This window comes from Lepidochelys olivacea, assembly GCF_965140295.1.
Source record: "Lepidochelys olivacea isolate rLepOli2 genome assembly, chromosome: 1".
Taxonomy (NCBI): domain Eukaryota; kingdom Metazoa; phylum Chordata; order Testudines; family Cheloniidae; genus Lepidochelys; species Lepidochelys olivacea.
Genome location: NC_140411.1, coordinates 163,967,785 through 163,992,226, shown reverse-complemented (window position 1 = coordinate 163,992,226; position 24,442 = coordinate 163,967,785). Strand labels below are relative to the sequence as shown.

General features: G+C 44.1%; 2 protein-coding genes across 3 annotated transcripts in view; one reads left to right on the top strand and one right to left on the bottom strand.

The window, feature by feature from the left end:
- The window catches only part of HLCS (holocarboxylase synthetase), a gene marked incomplete at its 5' end in the record, with an annotated part of 212,837 nt that extends 210,723 nt beyond the window's left edge, over nucleotides 1-2,114 (bottom strand). Inside the window, one exon of the mRNA XM_084617047.1 lies at nucleotides 1,857-2,114. Within this exon, the coding sequence (XP_084473173.1) occupies nucleotides 1,857-2,114 (258 nt within the window). The remainder of the gene's footprint in view (nucleotides 1-1,856) is intronic.
- RIPPLY3 (ripply transcriptional repressor 3) lies at nucleotides 1,975-24,373 on the top strand. Of its 2 annotated transcripts, none has more exons than XM_084617048.1 (5): nucleotides 1,975-2,087; nucleotides 16,502-16,815; nucleotides 18,248-18,314; nucleotides 23,256-23,323; nucleotides 24,141-24,373. In XM_084617048.1, exons 2-5 carry the CDS (start codon nucleotides 16,643-16,645, stop codon nucleotides 24,289-24,291), a joined length of 459 nt encoding a protein of 152 aa, XP_084473174.1. In that variant the 5' UTR covers nucleotides 1,975-2,087; nucleotides 16,502-16,642; the 3' UTR covers nucleotides 24,292-24,373. The 2 variants fall into 2 exon arrangements, with proteins under 2 accessions (XP_084473174.1, XP_084473175.1); XM_084617049.1 differs by having other exon boundaries at nucleotides 2,025-2,087; nucleotides 16,603-16,815.
- The last annotated feature ends 69 nt before the right edge of the window (nucleotides 24,374-24,442 follow it).

The window sequence follows — 24,442 nt, the reverse complement described above, 5'->3', positions numbered from 1 at the left end:
GAGCTGAACCACAGTTCAGAGAAAGTTTTCTCACACTAAAGGCAAGTTGTAGCAAGGTGCCTCACAACACTGAGAAGTATCAAACTTTGCACTTGTCATCTTTACTGAATTTCATCTTATTGATTCAGACCAATACCCCAATTTTTCAAGATTACAGCACAACCTCCTTTATCCAATCTAACTGGGGCCGAGGCCAGATTGGATCATCATAAATTGAGGTAATCTGGAGAATGGGAAAGTGCGAGGCTGCAGCACCATCTAGCTGCCACACAAGTGATCATCCGCTTCTGGACTGGTGCATGCTGGTTGTTCGTTTAATACAGAGAGGCGGATAATGGACAGTCGGATAAATGGGGTTCTACTGTATCTGAATTTTAACCCTGTGCGCTGAAGTGCTTGCAACAACCCCTTCCCCCAAGATTAGTATCCTCTGCAGTTTTGTAAGCATATTCTCCATTACATTATGAACTTTAATGAAAACATTGACTAATACCAGACCCAGGACAAATCCCTGAATGAACCCACTACATATAGCCTTCCAGTGCGACAGCAAACTATTGATAACTACTTTGAATACAGTTTTGCAATCTGTTGTCCATCCTCTCTGTGGTAATTTCATTTAGGTCACATTTCCCTAATTTGCTTATGAGAATGTGATCTGGACTTTATCGAAAGCACATCTACACTAGGGTTTTCACACACTAGCACACAAGACAAGTTATGTTTTAACATATGTTAATTAGTTGAAGTAACCCTTAATCTTGTGTCTGTGGTTTACCTTGACCAGTTAATAGTTTGCCTTGTCTGAACTAAAAATGTTAACACATTCAATGCACACAGATTAAAAACACATCTTTTCCCCTAGCATAGATATGGCCTAACATGGGCTAAACTGGTCTGGTTAAAACCCAGGGTCCCCACTAGGCTTTAACTCAACCACAGTAGTAGGTGTTCATGTGCAACTATACACTAGACCGTAGTCACTAATGTGTTCTATTTACATCTTGATGAGAGACTGCAAGGTCTTTGAAATAGAGATAGTCTTTAGCCTTTTGTTTATACAGCACCAAACTTATTGATGACTCTTAGAATTATATTGTTGTATGCAGCTTAGTTGCAGCCATGTCGGTCCCAGAATATTAGAAACAAAAGGTGGGTGAAGTAATATCTTTTACTGACAAACATCTGTTGGAGACAGAGACCTGAAGAAGAGCTCCGAGTGGCTTGAAAGCTCATCTCTCTAACCAACAGAAGTTGGTTTGATAACAGATATTACCTCACCCACCTTTTCTCTGTTAGAATTACAGCAGCTACAGCTATGAGACTGATGCTCAATCCTGGATATTTACAGCCCTATGTCCTATTTCTGAGAAGCCCTGGAGCAGGGATATTATCTTTGGATTCAGATGACTAGAAAGTTAACACAGAGCTTCCCTTCATTCTATTGTCGGCTTGAGGTTAACTCCAGTTTTGGCCCTAACCTTACTCCCCTCCACACACAAAAATCCCCAGCTCGAGTTAAGCTTTACAAGAGCCAGGCGAGGGCGTGAGGCAGAGGGACTAATACAGCAATGGGGATGCGGCTGCTGAATTTACAGTGTCTCAGCTGCTAATCCAAGGCCTGTGCTCCCGGGCAGCGTGGCTGTTCCCACCCCCAGCTAGGCTGGCCCAAGCCCAGTTATCCACTCCGCCGACCTCCCTGTCACAGCCAGGACAAGCCCAGGGTGACCCCCCTCCCAGCTCTCCGCAAACACCCACCCCACAGGCCTGGCCCCATCTATACCCCACCCACAACAGGCCCCGCCTCTCCACCCCAGGCCTGGACGCCCACGCAGGAGGCCGGGCGCGGCGGGTACCTGCGGGGTCTCCTCAGTGAAGAAGACCTTGTCCCCCAGCCGGAGGCAGACGGGCTCCTCGCCCAGCCCGGGCGACCCCTGCCTGCGCCGCCGCCGCCGCCGCTGGGGAGGGGGGCAGCCCGCGCCGCCGCCGCGGCAGCAGCCGAAGACGAAGGCGCAGCGCGCGCGGTGCAGGCGGCGCACGGTGCGTCGGATGAGCCCGGCCCAGCCGGCCCCCCAGCGCGCCCAGAGGTACAGGTAGCACAGCGTGATCAGCATGGCCGGCGGCGCCCCGCTCCGGCTCGTTCCCGATTGGCTGCCCTGCCCCCTCCCACCCTCAGCACAGAGAGGCGTTCGCCGGTTGGCTAATCTAACTGCGGCTCTGATTGGCTGCCCCAAAGGAAGCGGCTGCTGATTGGTTGGTGCCTTCACGCCCGCTCCCTTCCTTGCGCGCGGAGCGGCAGCGAAACAGCTGGTTCGGGCGCCGCTTGTGCTGCCGCTGCCCCGCCCCGCGGCCAGCGGGAGCCCCCTGCCCCTGCGCCCAGTCTTTTCCGAGGCGCCAGCCAATTCCGCTCCCGAGGGAGCCGGCGGGGAGTGACAGCTGTTGTCCGCCCCACGCCCCTGTGAACCGATTTCACCCTCAAGGTGGATTAAGGCACATTTCAGCTGCCCTGTAAGCACAGGTGTGGTCGTCCCGTTTTTGTTTCATAGCTGAAAAATAAATCCTGCAAAAAACGCAAAGTGGAAGTACGGGTCTTGCACGCCCGAAGGGGGCCTTGAGGAAAGAAGTACAGTAACAGCCATTCATAGAGTATCAGGGTTGGAAGGGACCTTAGGAGGTCATTTAGTCCAACTCCTTGCTCAAAGCAGGACCAATCCCCAACTAAATCATCCCAGCCAGGGCTGTGTCATACCTGGCCTTAAAAATATCTAAGGAAGGAGATTCTACCACCTCCCTAGGCAGCGCATTCCAGTGTTTCACCACCCTCCTCATGAAAAAGTTTTTCCTAATATCAAACCTAAACTAAATTAATTTGGGGTCACTAGGAGAAGGAATTAAATTCAAGGGTTTCCTCAAACTTCATTGCACTGTGATCCCCTTCTGAAAACAAAAATTACTACAGGGCCCCAGGAGGGAGGACCAAAGCCTGAGTCCACTCAAGTCCCACTGCCCCAGGAGCGGGGAGTATAAAGCCCAGGCCCAGTGGACCCAAAGCTGAAGGCCAGGGGAGGAGCCTGTAACCTGAGCCCCACCATTCAGGGCTGAAGCCCTTGGGCTTCAGCTTTGGACCCATGCTGTGGGGCTCAGGCTTCAGCCCCTGACCCCAGCAAGTCTAACACCAATCCCGGTGACCCCTTTAAAAAAGGGTTATGAGCCACTTTGGGGTCCCAACCCCCAGTTTGAGAAATGCTGACCTAATATGACAGTTTATTTTCACTATTTTGTGTATTTCATTCTGACCAAAAGCAAACAAACCCATAAATAAATATAAACATTATTGGGAGACGAAGTTGGAAAAATATTCAAGCCTCCTTCCAATACAAAAGGCTACTATAGTGTTTTAAAAGCAAATTCTAAAAAAAGGTCTTTGTTTAGGATTTAGGCTTTACCAGAGGCATGAGATTTTGATTGCAGAATCTGGATTTTAAGACCCAACCTGATTCTACAAGCAGATCCATATAAATGGACCACTAAACTTCTGTGGAACCCCACTGGCTTCAATGGAGCTCTGAGAGGATGCAGGGGTTTGTCCACATGGAGTTTATTGCAGGACTGAAAGGATAGGCCTAGATCCTGTGAACACTTGTACACATACTCACTTTTGTACTTGTAAGAAGTCCTGTTCAATTCATTGGGACACGAAGTTTACAGGCATGAAGTTAGGCATGTATGCAACTATTTGTGAGATGCCTTAGTTTGCAAGTTCTCCAGCCCAGGTGAATGGTGACTATATCTTTACTGGATTTATGAGGCACCAACCACCTCTCTGGGCACTTAAGTTTATTTTTAATGTATCAAGGAAATTTGAACAGGTCAATAATAGTGATTTGTTTCAGTCCTGTCTTTATTCAGTGATTTCCTCCTCAGATCATAGGAAAAAGAGGAACAAAAGCAATATACAGTGAAAAGAAACCGATAAATCTGGCAGAATAAAGACAATGAGTGGCAACATGAGTAACTCCTGTCATGCTAAATGCCACATCACTGATGCTATTGATACTGAATTGAGGACACAAAGTATAGGACAAAATTAATATGAACCTACGTGCACAAGTGTAATGGGGTTCCATTCACTGCTAAGGCACTTCTTCCTATTTGTTCTGGGGATTAGCTTTTTCCAGGTCCAACATCCCCTTCTGCCACTTGCTGTGTGTTCTCCTGCCTCTCTGTGAGACCCTGGGTGCTCTCCCTTTGTGGTTTAGCCCTCCACCCAAGTCACTATTTGATTTCCTCCTTCCAGGATATTAATGTCTTTCCATAGAGATTGCCTCCACCATTCTTCTCATTCACTGCCCAGATGATGCCACTTGCACAGGAACCCAGGCCCACCTTCTACTTCAGGTTCTATCTCAGGGACCTTCTAATCAGCAGCCAAGGTCTGCACTATCTTAAACCTTACTACCCTTTCCCCAAGCTTTTTCCCCTACATCCTCTCCTCAAAGTTTCTTTCCTTCCCTCTCTTTCTAATATCCAGAAAGTGACTGCAGGCTCCCTGGCTGCAGCCTTTTTCTGTTGCCAGCTTCCTGGCTGTCAAGGTTCCTCCCCCACTCTGAACTCTAGGGTGCAGATGTGGGGACCTGCATGAAAACCTCCTAAGCTTACTTTTACCAGCTTAGGTTAAAACTTCCTCAAGGTACAAATTAATTTTATCCTTTGTCCTTAGAATATCCACTGCCACCACCAAACTAACTGGTTTACTGGGAAACGTAGCTTGGACACGTCTTTCCCCCCCAAAATCCTCCCAACCCTTACACCCCAGTTCCTGGGAAAGGTTTGGTAAAAATCCTCTCCAATTTGTATAGGTGACCACAGACCCAAACTCTTGGATCTGAGAACAATGAAAAAGCATTCAGTTTTCTTCCAAGAAGACTTTTAATAGAAATAGAAGTAAAGGAATCACCTCTAAAATCAGGATGGTAGATACCTTACAGGGTAATTAGATTCAAAACATAGAGAATCCCTCTAGGCAAAACCTTAAGTTACAAAAAAAAAACCACACAGACAGAAATAGTCATTCTATTCAGCACAATTCTTTTCTCAGCCATTTAAAGAAATAATAATCTAACGCATACCTAGCTAGATTACTTACTAAAAGTTCTAAGACTCCATTCCTGTTCTATCCCCGGCAAAAGCAGCATACAAACAGACACAGACCCTTAGTTTCTCTCCCTCCTCCCAGCTTTTGAAAGTATCTTGTCTCCTAATTGGTCATTTTCGTCAGATGCCAGCGAGGTTACCTTTAGCTTCTTAACCCTTTACAGGTGAGAGGATTTTTCCTCTGGCCAGGAGGGATTTTAAAGGGGTTTACCCTTCCCTTTATATTTATGACACTGGCTTTATACCAGCCTCACTGGTTCCTTCTCAGCTGGGCTCCATCATCAATCCAGGGTTACTTAAGCCACAGTTGAGGGGAAATGTGTGGCCTACCTGGTTAATTGGCCCCTTCTCAGCTTCATTAAGCCTTCCTAGGCTGGTATGGGGGTGAACTCCCCATCACAACAAGCCAAGTGATGTTTGATGCTAAAATAACACTACAAGCCTGTAGAGGAAAACTGTTTTAATGCACAGGTTGCTCATAAGCAGAATTGAAAAGGACAACATTTAGTCCTACTGCTTATCTGATACGATGTCAGGGATGACATAACTAGTGCTTGAATTCAAACAGAAAGTGGTGGTATGCTTCCCTTTCTACCTATTATAGCCTAGATTGGCTCGATGTTTCTCTGTCAGGTACTTATTGCCGTAGTATCTGAGCATCTTATATTTTGTTCTCACTAGATACTTAGTAGGGTATTATCCCTATTTGATAGAAGGGACATTTAGATACAGGGAGATTAAGTGACTTGCCCAAGGTCTTTGGCAGAGTTAGAAATTGAACCCAAATCTCTAAAGTCCCACCATCTTAGCCATCTTTCCCTCTCTTGATATGAGGCCCCTCCACTCCTAATTTTTTCTCCCAACGTTTACATTTTTCCTCCATTTCTCCTCAACTCTAGTTGTGATACATACAGCAAGTATATCAAATGGTTCACCATTAATGAATGGTTCACGACTACTAGTTTGCTCCTTCCATATCAAGTAAACATAAGGGGTATTTCAGAGCTGTTCTTTCTCAGTCCCTTCACCATTGTAACCATGGAGGTTGGAGAAAGTGCGATCATACGGATCACTGCAGCTACGTGGATAACACCATTACTATAAGAATGACATTTTATATCAACCATAAACACTAACACATCTCCAGAAAGTGGATTCTATTTTCCAAACATTCCTTCTTCCAGGCAACTGAGGGAGAGAGAAAGGAATGATTTGACTTCTGCTTTCAGTAAGGATGTGCTATCACTATTCTGATATACAATATTTTGTGTGGGTACAGGGGATTTAATGGCTCAGCACGCTAATAGATTAGAGTCTCACCTTTAGGTCTGTGCAGCACAGATGTAAATAAAACACTAGTCATGCATAATATACATGTAAGCAAGAGTTAGAATAGAAGAGGAGTTCTATTGTCTAAGTCAGTTTTAACTCAAGTCTTATTTGCTGTCACTGGTGTTATATAGCAACTTATATACTCAAGCACAATAGAATAATGTATTCTGTATTTTATAGCTAAAGTACTTACCAAGTATGAGATCTTACATGGTACTCAGATTGACTCTTACCTTGCTAAAAATGGATACAACAATGACACTTGGCCCTATCCCAGTATGCATCATTATTCCTTAAAGGAACAGCATCTCCATCATCATAGACTTTACATCTAGCTAAAGATCCAAGTCTTTTTTAGGCCAACCACTAGAGGGCAAAACAATCAAACTGATAAGCCTGATTTCACATAGGGTTTCAATACATATAAGTCAGTTTGCTACACTGAATGAAAGTGCAGGATGGCTGTTGTGGGAAGGTAGCATGGGTGAGGAAAGCTGCATGACCCCAAGTTTGCCTGTGCATATGCTACAAATATGCTCCTTTAGCTGCAGGTGAAGCAACAGGTGGGTTCCTAGAAAGCCCTCCTTATTCCTGTGGTAGATTCTAATATGCTAGTTACTTCAGGAGTAGCTCATGTGTACACAGATTACTCCCGGGGTAATTAAGCACCACTGTGCATGCGCAGAATTAATGTCCCCCACAGATTTATTTGCTTCCCCACAGAAAAATTACTTTCTGACAGGGAACCAAAGAGAAGCCACAAGAGCAGGCATGCGATCCTCCCCAGCAATATGTTTCGGGTGCCCAGGGCAGCTGGCAGAGGTAAATCACCATGGGCAGAGGGCGGGACTGGGGAAGACCCGGCTGGTGGCTCCTACCCAGCACCAGTCTCAGCTGCTAGTCCTGGCTTGGCTGGGGAGGACGGGAAGGGAGACTTCCTCTTCCACTGCACAACATCTGAGGCCATGTTAGACCCACCCCCAGATTTCTCCACCGGCTGTAGGAAGCTCTGCAAACTCTTCCCCACCCCCACGCTTCCTGCGCCCATCACTCCTCAGCTGCAGGGAAGGGGTTATTGTACAGGAAGCTGCTCCCCCATCCACCCAACCCCTGTGTATCCAGACCCCCTCATACCGAGACTCCCCAACAAGCCCCATTCCCCCTTCATCTGGACCACCCCAATGAGCTCCACTCCCCCTGCACCTGGACCATCCCGATGAGCCACCTACACCCGGATCCCCAGCCTACCAAGCCCCAACGAGCTGCACCTTGATCCCCACCCCACTGAGCCCCACTCCCCCAGCATCTGGACTCTCCACTGAGCCCCCCCACACACCCAGGATCCTCTGCCAAGCTCTATCCCCTCCCCCCCCCCCCGGCTGACCTCCAACTATGTTCAGCTGGACCCCCCTGCAGATTCCCATTACTGTTGCATCCCCCACACACCTGGATCCCCCACTGAGCCACCCGAACCCAGTTTGCCCCACACAAAAACCTCTCAATACACACCTGGATCCCCCCCACACTAAGCCCCTTCACACTTGGATCCTGCCTTGCTGAGCCTGCCTGCGCACACCTGGTGCACCTGGCACAGAGGCACAGGTCCCTGGGGTGTTTCTGGGGCCTGCGCTATGTCAGGGTTGGGTGACACTGCTGAGTCTGTGTCCTGGGCGGGGGAGCTGCACAGTGATCTCCCACCTCTGTGCACCCAGTGGCCTGTACTCCCCAATGCCATGCTGGATCCTCCACATTTATATGACAAATAAAATTTGAAGAATTTTAAAATATTGTGCACAGAATTTTTTTTTTGGCACAGAATTTTTAATTTTTTGGTGCAGAATGCCCCGCAGGAGTAAGGGATATAGTTTTAGGCATCATCCAACTAGGCCAGGCTTCTCTGTTCTGCTGTAACAGCACTCAGCTCAGTCAAGCGCATATACCTTGGCCCTTCAGTACCACAAATGGACAGCTCGATCCTAACAGTCTAAAAGTGAGTGTTTAAATGAAGAGTAAGGAGCAAAAAAAAAAAAAAAAAAAAAGCACCTTTGACATAACTTTAGACTCCCACAACAAACTGTTGAAACTGTTTAAACTGTTGTATGCCGTGTTGTTGTAGCCGTGTTGGTCCCAAGATATTAAGGAGACATGGTGACTGAGGTAATATTAGGGTGAGCCGATAGCAAGTGTGAAAAATCGGGACACTTTTTTTGTGAGGGGGGGTTATAGTTGGCAAAGCCCCTAATATTGGGACCATCCCAACAGTATCAGGATGTCTGGTAACCCTAAGTAATATCTTTCATTGGACCAACTTCCATTGGTGAGAGAGAGAAGCTTTCGAGCTTACACAGAGCAGCTCGCTCACTTTGTGTCTCTTTTGAAACTGTTGGCAATTTCAGTAGAAAGGCCAAGACATGAAAACTGAACTATTCTCTCCCCACTAGGTCAAACTGGAGGAACACTTGGGCTTGCACTCCCACAGCCCATCCCGTCCTTGTTCTGTGACTAGAGGACTACACTAATTCTGAAACTGAGATTTTACTTTATGCAGAATGTGCTACGCAGGTCAAAACACTTACATAAGCACATCAAAAGAGAGTAAAACAAGCAAAGCATACATTCTCGGGGAGAGCCCTGAACTCTGGAATTCACTTCCTCCACACTAGTCCAACAGGGTGGTTTCTGCTGACCTTCAGAGCACATTGTCAAACCCCATCTGTTTATTTAATCTTTGCTTGATGGGACAGGTACTTTTGTTTAACCATGAGGTTAATCCTTCAGTGACATTGAATGTGATCAGCTATGTTTTGATAACTAACTTTTTTTTTTACCTGGGTGAGTCAACAATGGCATTTTTATTCATTATAAATAAAAATACATATTAAAAGCAGAACATGGAACCAAATCAAAACACAGATACAATAGAGATTCAAGCAAAACCAACCTGTTCCCTATCTGTGTATGTGTTTTGCTTCCATAGTATAGCATACCTGAAATGTCCAGGAAGTACAAATTGTTTGATTTTTCTTTGTTGGCGTCATTTCTAAGGGAGGGTGCACAAATCAAATGTCTCCTACTTGAACACGGTTTGCTCATTTGTGATATCCTATGTATCGTACAGAGTGAACAAACCCTCTTCCCGTTAAAAAAAAAAAATAAGGAAAGGTGTGACAGGTTTCAGTCGGTCCTCCAAGCCCCTAGGGGGCGAAGGAGAGCTCTGGTCCCACTGGCAGGCCTTGGTCACACCTTTCGGGCGCTGGGGAATTAGCAGGAAAGGTGTGCTGGCCAGAATCCGCAGCGCGTCCCTCAGGCAGGGGAGCACCGGCACGAGTCCGCAGCGCGTCCCTCAGGCAGGGGAGCACCACAACGAGTCCGCAGCGCGTCCCTCAGGCAGGGGAGCACCAGCACGAGTCCGCAGCGCGTCCCTCAGGCAGGGGAGCGCTGGTATGGGTTGGTAGCGCACAGTTTTGCTACCCAAGGCAGGAGGCGAAGGTCCCACCGCTTGGTCAGCGGGGGGCCATCCGCGCCCGCTGACCAAACACACCCACCCCACGGTGCAGTTCTGCCCCTGGGCTACTTCCTACCCGGTCTCTCAAGTGGGTCTCTCTGGTCCCTCCAGCTCATCCGTGTATTCAGCTGCTGGCAGCTCCAGCTCCCTCTCTGTGTCGGACTCACGCTGGCCTGGCCTACTGCCGGGCCCCTCCAGGTCCTCTGGGTATTCAGCGGCTGGCAGTCCTGGTCGACACAGGCCTTCCTCCCGGTCAGGTTCCTCCTGGGTCGGCAGCAGGATCGCGAGAAAGCAGCCTGCCACCTGCCTGGTGCTCTCCTCACTGGGCAAAGGGCCCCACCCTTTATACTTCCTGTCCCACCCCTCCCCTTCCGGGGATGGGTGTAAGCTTGGCCTGGCCCCACCCACTCAGGCTGAGAGGGTGGCTCTTTACCCTCTGGGTCAGAGGGAAGCCACCTGGCTCCCTACAAAAGGATATTAAAGTCAGACATTTAGCAAGCAGGCATGAGGATACCTGTGATAGAGTAGCAAAAGAGGTTTAAGAGAGAAAAAAGAAACAATAAACAAAAAAATACAAAATAAGAATGGGGGAAAAATATCAATACCAAAAGCAGCCTGGAAGCTTTGGTTTCTAGAAGTGCATACTTTCCTTTTAGGAAAGAAATGGGTAGAATCAGAGCTAAATTCTGCTCACTTATACAAGTGTGAAACCAGACTAGCTCTTGTGACTTCACAGCCTTATTATAGTGTAGTTTAGACTTTGTCAAGACAAAGCAGGGAAGTACTGATCAATTAAAGTTATGAACAATAAATTAGACTGGCTTCCCTTTTTATTTTATAGCAATTAAGAACTTGTCTACAACTTGGAAATTTATCATAATAGCTATTCTGTAATAATTAGTCCAAAATAGTTATTTCAGTACAAGCTCCCATGCGCACGCACTTATGTTCCTTGGTGTTGTGTATGTGTGTCTTATACACACATAGAGTGTCCACACTGGAGCTTGTACCAAAATGATTATTCTGAAATAGCTAATCCAGTAAATTTCCAAATGTAGACAAGCCTTAAGAGGGACTTGGAAGCCAGCGTGAGTAATCCACTGCCTCTCCCTTCTGCAGAGAACAATGAAGGCCATGTGATTATGGGACAATTAGGACACAGAGAACAGAAGAGTATTTAAAGTGAAGTTGTTACAAACTGATAAAGTTGAACAGGACTGATACTCTAAGTTCTGTGTGTGAGCTAGAAGCCAAAAGCTGTCCCTGAGATTTTTTTTTTTTGATCTGCAATTTATGACTATAAAAACTTATTCTGTGCTGTCTTCTGTTTAATACATGATGGTCTTCAAAACTATATCTTTATTTAAAATTTTTACAATTCCTGTTAGACTAAGACAACACATTAGGGCTATATTTTGTTCTTGGTTACTCCTATTTATTTTTCAATCCTGCAAAGACTTATACATGTAAATAGTCATCCCACAATGGGACTACTCACTTGCATAAAGATGAACACATGCATAAGTAAAAACTACGAGGAGTCCTTGTGGCACCTTAGCTTATGCCCAAATAAATTTCAAAAGCTTATGGCCAAATAAATTTGTTATTCTCTAAGGTGCCACAAGGACTCCTTGTTGTTTTTGCTGATACAGACTAACACAGCTACCACTCAGACCTTTCGACATGCATAAGGGTTTGCAGGATCAGAGCCCTAATGAACAATTATAGCTACAGTACAACTACTATTAAGTAATGCCAGGTGCAAAAATTATTCTAATTCTTTTATGAGAAACTGAAGCCAAAGGATTACCCCAATCCACCCACCTCAGAGCAAGTATGTATTCTGAAGGCAGTAAGAATCTGCACCTTGAAACTGAGCAATAATGCACCCAAGAGATACATGGGTAGCAGCAGATGCTCCCAAATCAAATCCGGTGCTTTTTTGTCCTTGAGGTCATGATTTGAGGAAAGGCATTCTTTTCCCCAGTGAAATATTTTTTTTCACTAGAAAGGATGCTGAGTAGAGAGGATTTATGCAAAGATGTGGATAGTAACATATTCATCAATTAAATTCAAAAGAATGTAGATACATTTACATATTTCTCCTCAAAGGCAATAAAGTCACCTACTGAAGCAAAGTCCCCAAACACCAATAAAACAGTGTTAGGGCCTGATCCTGACAATTACAGAGCACCTGTAAATCCCAATGAAGTCAAAATCAGACCCTTCTGTCAAAGCTACATTCAGACAATATCAGAAGTATGGGAAATGCCCCATCCCCACCCCAGTGCATGGAACAGCATATGAACAGATAAACATTAACTGTAACAATCAAAATGCTTTTGATGGGGATTGCACATCCTTACCTTCATTAGACTTCACCAAAATTTAACACTTGTATAAAACATAGTTACATTGTAATGATATTCCCTTCTTAAAAATGGGAAAACTGCTAATGGATTAATGCTGACTTTTTTAAAAAGCCAACTCTCCAGCATTTTTACAGCTAGTACCATTTTACAGAACTAAATTATTTTCCTCAGTCCACACATTCCACTCTTGGACCCATACCCCCCTCCCTCCGCCCCCCAAAAATTATTAGGAATTAAAGAAAATATTGGTATTAAGAAAGTGATGCATATACAAGACAATTCAGAGGGGTAGATTACCTCTGTTTAGGCAGATAGTATATCCTGTTATTCACATCACAAAGTAAAGGAATTGATCATTACTCTACAGGTCTTCAGCGCTGTTTATGTAACAATAGCCTAGTCCCTCAATGTTTGGGCCTTAGTGGTGCTTTCCTGGGTAGGCAGGAAACCCTAGGGGTTAACATCTTTACTGTTTATGTGTCAAGGCAAAAAATGGTAGCTGTATATCAACAAAACACAACATATTTCTAAAATAAAATTACAATTTCTAAAGAGATACAGTATTTCAGACTACAAATTCTGCTGATTTGGTTCGGCTTCTTTCAACGATTCCTGCACTTGCAGAACTCTACTTGCCTTTTATCTGTGAGAACAGAGTAAGTACTTTTAAAAAACTATGCAGCCAATTAGAGCTCAAGAGTCCCCTTAGTTATCCCTCCACAATCATCCTGTGCAGACTGACTTTCTTTTGAAGATTCATAAATTAGGGTTAGGAAACAGCACTAACAAAAGTTCTGAATTAGCAAAGCTAACTACTAAAATCCATACTAAAAATGCAGTAAGATTATGGCGGCATAAGTAAGCACTCAAAAGTCAGGAAATGCAAAGTTAAGGCTGCAAAATGCAAAGGCAATCTTAACTAAGCATGTCAATAGTCCACTGAAGCCAATGAAACTACCCATGCAATTAAAGTTCAACACATAGTTAAGTGCTTTGCTGAACCAGTGCTATAAGGCAATGTTACCTCACATTTTTCTACAACCTTAAATACAGATGTCTAGCACGGAGTAATAGATTTGTTAAAAATTCATACTTCCACTGTAATCAAAGCAGTCCTGTATATCTTTGGGAGATCTGTTTTATGGTAACATTTCTTCATGCTAAGGACTGTATTTTAATAATTTGGGCCTTGATCCTGCAGTAAAATCCAAATTGGGGGACTCTTGCTGCCAGCTAAAGCAGGGGTGGGCAAACTACGGCCCGCCAGCTGTTTTAATCTGGCTTTCGAGCTCCTGCTGGGGAATGGGTATGGGGGCTGCTCCATGTGGCTCCCGGAAGCAGCAGCATGGCCTCTCCTCTGGCTCCTACACGTAGGGGCAGCCAGGGGCTTCTGCTCTGCACACTGCCCCCACCCCAAGCACTGAACCTGCAGTTCCCATTGGCTGGAAACCGCAGCCAATGGGAGCTGCAGGGGCGGTGCCGGCAGACGGGGCAGCGCGCAGAGCTGCCTGGGCGCACCTCTACATAAGAGCCGGAGAAGGGACATGCCGCTGCTTCTAGGAGCCACTTGAAGTAAGCGCCGCCCGGATCCTGCACCCCTGAGCCTCTCCCTGTGCTCCAAACCCCTGCCTCAGCCCTGTTCCCCCTCCCACTCTCCAAACCCCTCAATCCCAGCCCAGAGCACCCTGCTACACCCCAAACTCCTCATCCCCAGCCCCACTCCAGAGCCCGCACCCCCAACCAGAGCCCTCACCCCCTCCCTCACCCCAACCCCAATTTTGTGAGCATTCATCGCCCGCCATTCAATTTCTATTCCCAGATGTGATCCTCGGACAAAAAGTTTTTCACCCCTGAGCTAAAGTCTCACTGACGTCATAGGGCACATGAACCCAAGCATCTACCCATATGGATCTGATTGCATGATCAAGGACTTAGTCATCAGCTATCCTTTTCAACTGGCAGCACAACTTCTCTTAGTAGGCATTTGACAACAAAGCTAATTTAGACCCTGATTCAATTAAAATAAATGAAATTATTCATGTGCTTAAAGTCAGGCAATACTTAAGTACCTTGTGAATAGGGGCCCTGAGTGCTTTTTTAGGTTGCCTAGATATGCCAGCAGATTTTTGCTTTTATTTCATGTTGTATACTTAATACATTGTTATTTAAATACCATTCACTGTATTTTTCATACAAGTTGTTAGTGATCCTTTATTGGCATACAAAGTGTAGTGCACAGAACAAGATGCTATGCATCTATTTAAAGCGGTAGAAAATATTATATATGCACACACACACCATTATTTGAGAAATGCTATGTATTCATGCAATTAAACACTAGAGCAGGGGTGGGCAAACTTTTTGTCCCGAGGGCCACATCGGGGTTGCGAAACGGTATGGAGGGCCGGGTAGGGAAGGCTGTGCCTCCCCAAACAGCCTGGCCCCCGCCCCCTATCCACCCTCTCCCACTTCCCACCACCTGATTGCCCCCCTCAGAACTCCTGACCCATCCAAACCCCCCTGTTCCCTGTCACCTGACTGGCCCCCCAGGACTCCCACCCTTTATCCAACCCCCCGTGCTCCCTTTTCCCTGACTGCCCTGACCCCTATCCACACCCCTGCCCACTGACAGGCCCCCCCCCAGGACTCCCATGCCTACCCAACCCCCCCTTTCCCCATCCCCTGACTGCCCCCCCAGAACCTCCACCCCAATCCAACCGCGCCCTGTCCGCTGCCCCTTATCCAACCATCCGCCCCACCCCCTTACCATGCTGCTTAGAGTGGCAGGACAGCCTTATTGGAAAGCTTGGGAGGTGGCCGGGCACAAGCTGTGCTGCCCGTGCAGCAGCGTGGCTGCAGGGGAGGGGGGACAGCATGGGAGGGGCTGGGGTGAGCCTCCCCGTCCGGGAGCTCAGGGGCCAGGCAGGACAGTTCCGCTGGCTGGATGTGGCCCGCGGGCCGAAGTTTGCCCACTTCTGCACTAGAGTAACACACATGCATGAGGACGCAGATGTACGTTGTGCAAGTTTAACTGGGCATCCTCAGCAATTTCTAGAGCAGTGCTGGAATAACTTAGGTCTCTGATCCTAAGCTTTGTGACTTACCATAGACAGCCTATGGATGTGTGGTTATCGTAAGAAAAGTGAATGTAAAAATGGCACCTGCTCAACAGATCCAATTCCTGTATATTTTCAAAGTGATCTGCTTACTTCGTTAAAAAAAAATTAAAACTATTGTTTACACACTGTTAGCTCTGCAGTGCTAACAAAAATATATAAGAATGAACTAAATTCTATTCTGGTTCACACCTCAAGAGATTTTTAATTTTTTTGCTAAGCACCGGCTACAGAACATTTATTACTTATGATGGTGCAAAAGCTAGAAGGGAGCCAGATTCACTGTCAGATCCAAATTAAGCTGCAGGGATGGCAGCTAGGCAAATAAGTATTTTAACCTGTAAAGTGAGCAAATGTGATGATTTTCCATAGCACTGAAAATCAGGCAATGTTACCAACTGCAATAAATCTATTCTTGTACAATATAATAGTCTGTGTGTAATTAGTGGTCCAAATTAAGGCAATGGGCAGGAAAGCTTAGAAAAGGTTTATTCCTATCTCACCCTGGTAGTTTAAAATATGTACTATATGCAGTGAAACAGCAGGACCTCAAAGCAGCGGCAGTGATTACCAAGCATGCTTTGTTGGAGGATGTATTCTCTCTTAGCATCAGCTTTCTCCTCCTAGCAACCAAACAGATCAAGCTTAAAAGTAACATCCTCTGTTTTTAAGGCAGTCATTAGGTTTGCATTTTAAGTTATCATCTTCCTTCACCCTCGTATTTTTTCCTTTTTTTGAAATCTGGAACTGACAGACTGTTTTGTAATTTTAAAACAAAGGTCTTTTTTAAAGTCACCTGTGAACTGGATTGGTATTTTTTCCATTTGTTTTGTTAGATATTTGAGGTTGTAGATTTTCCTACTTAATTTTTATTTACACACAAATACATATATTCACAGTGTACTTCACATAAAACAAAAATAGGTAAAACAAAGGCAGAAAGATAAAGAGTTTAGGTTATTTCCACTATAATATGCTGATTAAAGTAAACTAAAGTACTGTATTTATTACACTCTCCATAGAACACCATGACAACAGGAAAACTTTGACATAGTTGGAGGAGATAGAGGGGAACTCATTAAGGTCATATCCCTCCATTTACCTGAAGGCTTGCTTGTTTTAGGTAAGTACTCTTGAGTAGCTGCAATAAAGGAGGAGCTGAAATGCCTGGAGAAGCAGCTAGCCAGGCACAGGAACACAAAACAGCAGACAGGCAAGCAAGCACTATGGAGGCTGAAGCTGCTAAATTCTTGCTCCAGGCTACAGTGACTCAGATCTGTCATTCTTCCAGAGATATCCAGCCGCATTTTCTCCATCCAAGAGAGCAGGCAGAAAGGTAAGACAGAAAAGGAGAAATGCTTCCTCAACAACCCAGTTTTAAAAATCTCTAGCAGGAATACTATGTAGCTACAATGGGCAAAGACAGGACTTGCATAAAGGTAGGCATTCAGTCCCTGGAGAAGCAATTCAGTGTTCTCTCTAATTATGGAGAAAATTTTTCATTAAAATAACACCCCCTGCTAAACTACACTGTGGGATCCATACCACTTCCAAAGTCATTTAAATAGCCAGCCTATCTAGTTGTTTAGACTTTAAGTGCAGGTTGCACATAATCAATGTGACCTTCTGTAATAGCTGATTGGAAACAGACTGCACCATAAAGAACTACCAGCTTAAAAAAAAAACAAAAAACAAAACTTTTTCTGTTTTATCTCCTATTTTTACATGTTAAAAACATATTACAGAGCTGGTGAGAATTTTTATTTTTGCAATTATTTTAATTGAAGAAGGTTTCCAAATGATAAATTTTTCATTCAGCTCTAGTTACAAATAAGGTTACTTTAACTGAAAGATAAGAACTGTTTTTTCAGTTTATTTACTTTGAGCATTTGACAGCAGTTAGAGTATAATCAGTTTCACTCTTTCCTCTTTGTGTGGGTATTTAGTTACAGAGGAGAGAAAAGACATTTAAAAATAGGTAAATGTGGTTGTAAAACTAAAAAATTATTAGAGGGGAGAAAGAGGCTGGTGTAGTACAAGAAACTGCTTACGTTTTTATTAAATTGATTAGATTTCAAGTTAGCAGCATCACTTTAATGTAATAAATTGCCGACTTAATAAAAATAGATCAGCTACCCTATGATCAAAACATAAGCAAAAAAAAAAAAAATCAAGTTGATCATGCAAAGCCAGGTGCAATCCACTTTAATTAGGAATACCTATTTGGGATATCAGAGAGATAAGGTAGGCAAGGTAATTTCTATTGGACCAACATCTGTTGGTGGAAGGGACAAGCTTCCAAGCTTCAGAGCTCTTCCTCATGTCACTGAGGAATTGGGATAGTATAATTAAATAAACTACCTAATTTATTTCATGAATAATAAGATTAATAGGAAGTTAAGTATATTCTATAAATTAAACATTCTAAAATTGATTTAAATGTAATCCCTTGGTGAGCCCCTTGGATTGTGAAATCAATTAATATTGTACCAATAGCTAATATGTGGGACTAACCGTTTATCCAATTCAGACTTTCCTTTGTTATTAATTTTAGTGCATGTAAACTGACAGCACATAGAGAAGCCCGCGGGCAGAATAAGACCTACCATTGAAATTACATTTACCCATATCAATGTGTTGAGACAAGAATAAACTTATTTCAAAGGCACAGATAGCATGTAATGAAGGTAACTATAATTGCACTGAAATGTGCCAATTATCATAAAGAATTACCTATGAGAGTGTGTTGTTCTTCATTAAACTTTCAGCAACCCTACCTTATGGAGACCCTGGATTCTCACAGCAAGAGATGCTGAACTGGGACATCAAGGAATGGTAAGGTTAAGTTCTGGAAAAAAATCAAAGAAAGCCAAGTGTGTTTAAAAAAAAAAAAAAGTCAAAACGAGAAGAACATAGGAGGCCAATTTTCTTCTTATAAAAGTTAGGGCTGTTAACAGAATAACAATTGAAATGTATTAACTATTTTTGGATGTTTTTCTACATTTTCAAATATTGATTTCTATTACAACACAGAATACAAAGTGTACAGTGCTCACTTAATATTATTTTTATTACAAATATTTGCACTGTAAAAATGATAAAAGAAATAGTATTTTTAAATTCATCTCATACCATAATGCAATCTCTTTATGGTGAAAGTGCAATTTACAAATGTAGAGGGTTTTTTTGTTCCATAACTGCACTCAAAAACAAAACAATGTAAAACTTTAGCGCCTACAAGTCCACTCAGTCCTACTTCTTATTCAGCCAATCGCTAAGACAAATAAGTTTGTTTACATTTACAGGAGATAATGCTGCGGGCTTCTGATTTACAGTGTCACCTGAAAGTGAGAACAAGCATTCGCATGGCACTTTTATAGTTGGCATTGCAAGGTATTTACAGGCCAGATATGCTAAGCATTCATGTGCCCCTTCATGCTTCAGCCACCATTCCAGAGGACATGCTGGACATGTTGATGGTGCTTGTTAAAAAAATAATGCGTTAATTAAATTTTGACTGAACTCCTTGAGGGAGAATAGTAAGTCTTGTGCTCTGTTTTACTCGCATTCTGCCATGTATTTCATACTATAGCAGTCTCGGATGATGATGCAGCACATGTTGTTCGTTTTAAGAACACTTTCACTGTAGATCTGAGGAAACACAAAGAATGTACCAATGTAAGATTTCTAAAGATAGCTACAGCACTCGACCCAAGGTTTAAGAATCTGAAATGCCATCCAAAATCTGAGAGGGATGAGGTATGGAGCATGCTCTCAGAAGTCTTAAAAGAGCAACACTCAGATATGGAAACTACAGAACCTGAACCATCAAAAAAGAAAATCAACCTTCTGCTGGTGGCATCTGACTCAGATGATGAAAGTGAACATATGTAGGTCTGCACTGCTTTGGATCATTATCGAGCAGAGCCAGTCATCAGCATGGATGCATGTACCCTGGAATGGTGGTTGAAACATGAAGGGACATATGAATCTTTAGCGCGTCTGGCACATAAATATCTTGCAATGCCGGCTACAACAGTGCCATGCGAACGTCTGTTTTCACTTTCAGGTGACATTGTAAATAAGAAGCGGGCAGCATTGTCTCCTGCACATGTAAATACACTTGTGATTGGCTGAATAAGAAGTAGGACTGAGTGGACTTCTAGGCACTAAAGTTTTACTTTGTTTTAATTTTTGAATGCAAGGGTTTTTTTGTACATAATTCTACAGCTGTAAATTCAACTTCCATGATAAAGGAGATTGCATTACAGTACTTGTATTAGGTGAATTGAAAAATACAATTTCTTTTGTTTTTTACAGCACAAATATTTGTAATAAAATAAATATAAAGTGAGCACTGTACATTTTGTATTCTGTGCTGTAACTGAAATCAAAATATTTGAAAATGTAGAAAACATCCAAAATATTTCAATAAACGGTATTCTATTATTGTTTAACAGTGCAATTAATCACAATTAAGCCCTAATAAAAATAGAACAATAGTTTCAAGATACGTTCTTTATAACTCTCTGCTATTGTCTATAAAAACAGGACCTGGGATATGATAGCAGGTGTGAAAGGAAGCATAACAGTTAATGTTGAACAACAATTTCCATTCTAGCACCATTAAAATAACCTCTCAGGCGGAAGGTTTAATTCTTAGTCTCTGCCTAACTGTGAATGGGAGTGAGAAAGTTTGAGCCAAAAAAGTGATTTTTTTTTTGGACAGTGCTACAGCTAAAACAGATAGAGAAAAAAGGTTGAAATGTGGTATAAAAATAGTCTTTATTCAAAGGTACTTCTTCATATTCTGGTGATAGTTTTTTTTTAATTTTGTTTAGTTCAAAGTACATAGCTATTGACTTCAATGGTAGTACTCACATGCATAAGTGTTTGCAGGATCCTAGCTTAGGCTACAGCTATCCACAATGTACATCTTATGGGGGTCACGGCTTATACCGATTCCCCTACATTCTAAGGTGTGCAGCTGTGGAACACCTCTTCTTCCCTTTTTGTGAGCCTTTTAAGGTTGGTGGCCATTGCTGACCCAACCTTTGGATGGCTCCTGGATGAGATTTTAAGGGGGCAACTCCAGCAGGTTTACAGAAGAATGTACCTATACAGCAGAGTTCTAAGCTTTGCTGGCAGGTACCCATCAGATGAGTGGGTCTCCCACCCAAAACTCCTTAGCACATCTGCATCTATGGATACTCAGAACCAGCAGCGAAAACTTGAGGAATGAAATAGCAAGAAGTTCCAAAGAGACTGGGCAACTTGGAGGAGTTAAGGTTTCCGGGATCAGGTAGCTGTAATACTCTTTACATTGAAAAAAATCACATCTGTATAGAACATTTTATGCAACCTATACTTGAGGTTTTCAGCTGTACCTGGCTCCCACCAATTTATTCACTGAATGTAGTAGGTCATCCATCTTAATTTCTAGGAGCCTGCCACTGTTAAAAAAATTATGCACAGTTCAAACAGCTGGTTTTAATATTAATGTTTCCCTTGTTGTCCAGAACCTCCCAACTCCCTCCCTTTTATGCTGCAGGGCCCACCCAAGATCCCTCATTAAACCAGGAGTCTCCACATTTGGGGACCTAATGAGGAATGAAGGAGAGGAACCCCACTTTGGCACTCCTTACCAGGTGCACAATAGCTGAGGAAGATTCTTAACTACTTTATAAGTGTGGGGGGGTAGTGAGGGGGAAGGCCCATTCTAATAGACTTAAGCAAGATTCCTCAGCTACAGAATTCCTATACAGTAACTCCTCACATAAAGTCATCCTGGTTAATGTTGTTTCGTTGCTGATCAATTAGGGAACATGCTTATTTAAAGTTGTGCAATGCTCCCTTATAACGTTGTTTGGCAGCCGCCTGCTTTGTCCACTGCTTGCAGGAAAAGCAGCCCGTTGCAGCTAGCTGGTGGGGGCTTGGAACCAGGATGGACCGGCAGCCCCCCATCAACTCCCTTATCAGCTCCCCGCTCCCCTAAGTTCCCTGTGTGGCAGCCGCCCAGCAAGCTATCAATTGCCAGCAGTTCAGCTGTCCCTCCCCCCACTGCCATGTGCTGCTCCTGCCCTCTGCCTTGGAGCTGCTCCTAGGGACCTTTCTGCACTCCTGGGGGTGCAGGCTCTGGGGTGGGGCTGGAGATGAGGGGTTTGGGGTGCAAGAGGGTGCTCTGGACTGGGGTAGGAAGTTGGGATATAGGGAGAGGCTTAGGGGTGCAGGGTCTGGGCGGCTGTTACCTCAAGTGGCTCCTGGAAGCAGCGGCATGTCCCTTCTCCAGCTCTTATGTAGAGGCTTGGCCAGGCAGCTCTGCATGCTGCCCCATCCACAGGCACCGCCCCTGCAGCTCCCATTGGCTGCGGTTCCCGGCCAATGGGAACTGCAGTTCCAGCACTTGGGGCGGAGGCAGTGTGCAGAGCAGAAGCCCCTGGCTGCCCCTATGTGTAGGAGCCAGAGGGGGGGCCATGCTGCTGCTTCTGGGAGCCACGTGGAGCAGCCCCCATACCCATTCCCCAGCGGGAGCTCGAAAGCCAGATTAAAACAGCTGGCGGGCCGGATCCAGCCCACGGGCCATAGTTTGCACACCCCTGCACTAGAGGAACCCAGGCCTGCCCACTACTCTGGGTTCCAACCCAGGCACCTTATACACAGCAGCTACACACTACTCACCACCTTTATCTCCAGCCCTATCTCTCAGCATCCCCAGGTTCTTCTCCCTCTGCAATCTCAGTGTAAATTCAGCCAGAAATAACCTTTAGCTACTTGTCAGTCTCCTTTGGCCAGAGAGGAAGCCACTTCTTCCCTCCTCTGGTCTCAGCCTGGAACTGATATGCTAAGCTCCTGCCGCTCCTTTTATCTGAGCCTGCTGGGCTCTTATTGGCTGTCTCTAGCCCTTGGAGGACCAGGTCTCTCTAATTTTCAAGCTGGCCAGTCCAGTAAGGCCTCTCTAGGCAGTGGTGGAGGACCATTTTTGAGGTTCTTTTCCTTGTACCTTGCTTTTTCCTGGGGTGGGATGTAGAAGAGCAGCAGGGCTTCCCCAGTACAACCCATCACAGCTTTACAGTACCAAGTTAGTCATTGCAGTATCAGAACCTGTCCAGGTAAGTTCAGCAATAGCACTCTCCATATGGACTATCCTCTGTGGACAGGGATACTGACTAGATGATCCAAAAAATCTTTTTCATCTCTAACTTCTGTGGTACCCTCCTCATTTTGAAAAGTATCATGGGATCTTTGATTTCACTCAGCAGCTCCCTCTCCAGGACCAGGGTAAAAGGGACTTCAGTTTAACATCTCATTCACAGTACCTCTAATAGTGTAGCATCTCCTAGGATTCCACTGCAGTATCTGCATTGGGAAGGAGCACAAACTATGGTGTGGCTTGAGTCCTCCATTTTAGAGGCTATTGCTGCCAGCTGAACCCAGCCAACTCAAAAGAAGTATCTCGGTGTGTTTGTTCAGCACCTAGCACAATGGACTGGGGCCACTAGGTGCTATATTACCAAAGTAATAATAATAGTAATAATTTTTAAAAAATGTTCCCTTTAAAACAAAAGCCTGAAATATTTAATTATTCATTTAGATGGGAAGTTTTAAGTACAGTAGTTTGAAAATTTAACGCAGTGGAATTATACTCCATGGATGTCTGATGATATAATACCTGAGATTTAATTAATATATATTACTGCATTTTCTTGCCATTACAAGAAAATTGTAAAATCTTAGATAATTTTTACAGCTGTTTCTAAATCACATGTGTCTTTACAGTCTGACCTGGACGGTGATCAGAGAAATTTTAGCTCAAAAGGAGCTTTGGGGTTTCAGCATCCAGTGAGGTGAGATGAATCCTCTAAGTTGATCCAGGAAAAGTGAAATTTGTATTTTTGTTCTTCAGTCATAAATTCCCCCCATGGCAAAGTGTCAAACTGTGTAATTCACCTGAGAAGACACACAAGGTAAGCAGGATCTGAAGCAACATGCTAAATCATGACATTAGAAAGCCACTGAAAGAGTCAATATCATCCTGACAGACCAGACTTACCCCACTGTGAGTCAAGGTTTCATAATTAACATCTCCTCAGAAAAGGAAATTGAAAGTCAAGGTATTTAATAGTATATACCTTCTCCTCCTCTACCCAGAGAGACACATCTACTACTAGAACCAACCTACACAAAAACAACAGACCACAGCCTTAAACCAGCCTTCCAGCACCCTTCCTCAAACTCCACACCACCATTAACAAACAAACACATCCTCTCCCTGACTATCAAGTCTGCAGAGTTCTAGAAAAATCACATTTGCTCATGTTCTCAGGAGCAGCTCTTTGTCAAACAGAGACCTCTGGCTAACCCAATATTTGACATTCCCCCCACCTCCCAAAAAAGTAACTGGGAGTATTATTCACTATCAACACCAATAGTACCACCCAGGGAAGAGATGGGACTACTTCAGTGAGTCCTTTAGATAGAAGGATGGTTTAAAACATGGAGAGATGAAGAGGAGAGAGAAGCCATCAAGGATGCAAAGGAGCCTCCCTTCCACAAAGAAGTGAAGAAATGTAGCCTTCAGACACAAGCCTTGAGTCAGTTAGTCTGGAAGGATTCTTATAGTTTTACATGGTTTTTATAAGTGATTTTGTTTTGTTTTACTAGACTTTATTTGCCCAAATCTAAATCCCAGAAGTTCCTACACAACATTGGAAAGAAGGTTCTGGCCAGTTTTCCAGTACAAGCCACAATTCATTTCTACAATGATGACTCTGATTCTGAAGATGACGAGGAAGAAAGGAATTCAGCTTTGTAAATCCATGTAAATCAAGAGACAAAAAAATGGCCTCTAATGTATTTACTAGCAAAAATCATATAAACCAAAAAACAGATCTAAAGCTCATGTGAGAATCATCTTCTTGCTGTCACATGAAAAATAGTGGGGTGATGCAAATAGCAACAAACAT

Excerpts from the sequence above, each read along its gene's own strand:
- RIPPLY3 (XM_084617048.1), top strand. The coding sequence starts at position 16,643 with ATGCCTGGAGAAGCAGCTAGCCAGGCACAGGAACACAAAACAGCAGAC. Across the intron at positions 16,816-18,247 it reads CCAAGAGAGCAGGCAGAAAG|CAACCCTACCTTATGGAGAC; the intron begins GTAAGACAGAAA and ends TTAAACTTTCAG. Across the intron at positions 23,324-24,140 it reads GGGTTTCAGCATCCAGTGAG|ACTTTATTTGCCCAAATCTA; the intron begins GTGAGATGAATC and ends TTGTTTTACTAG.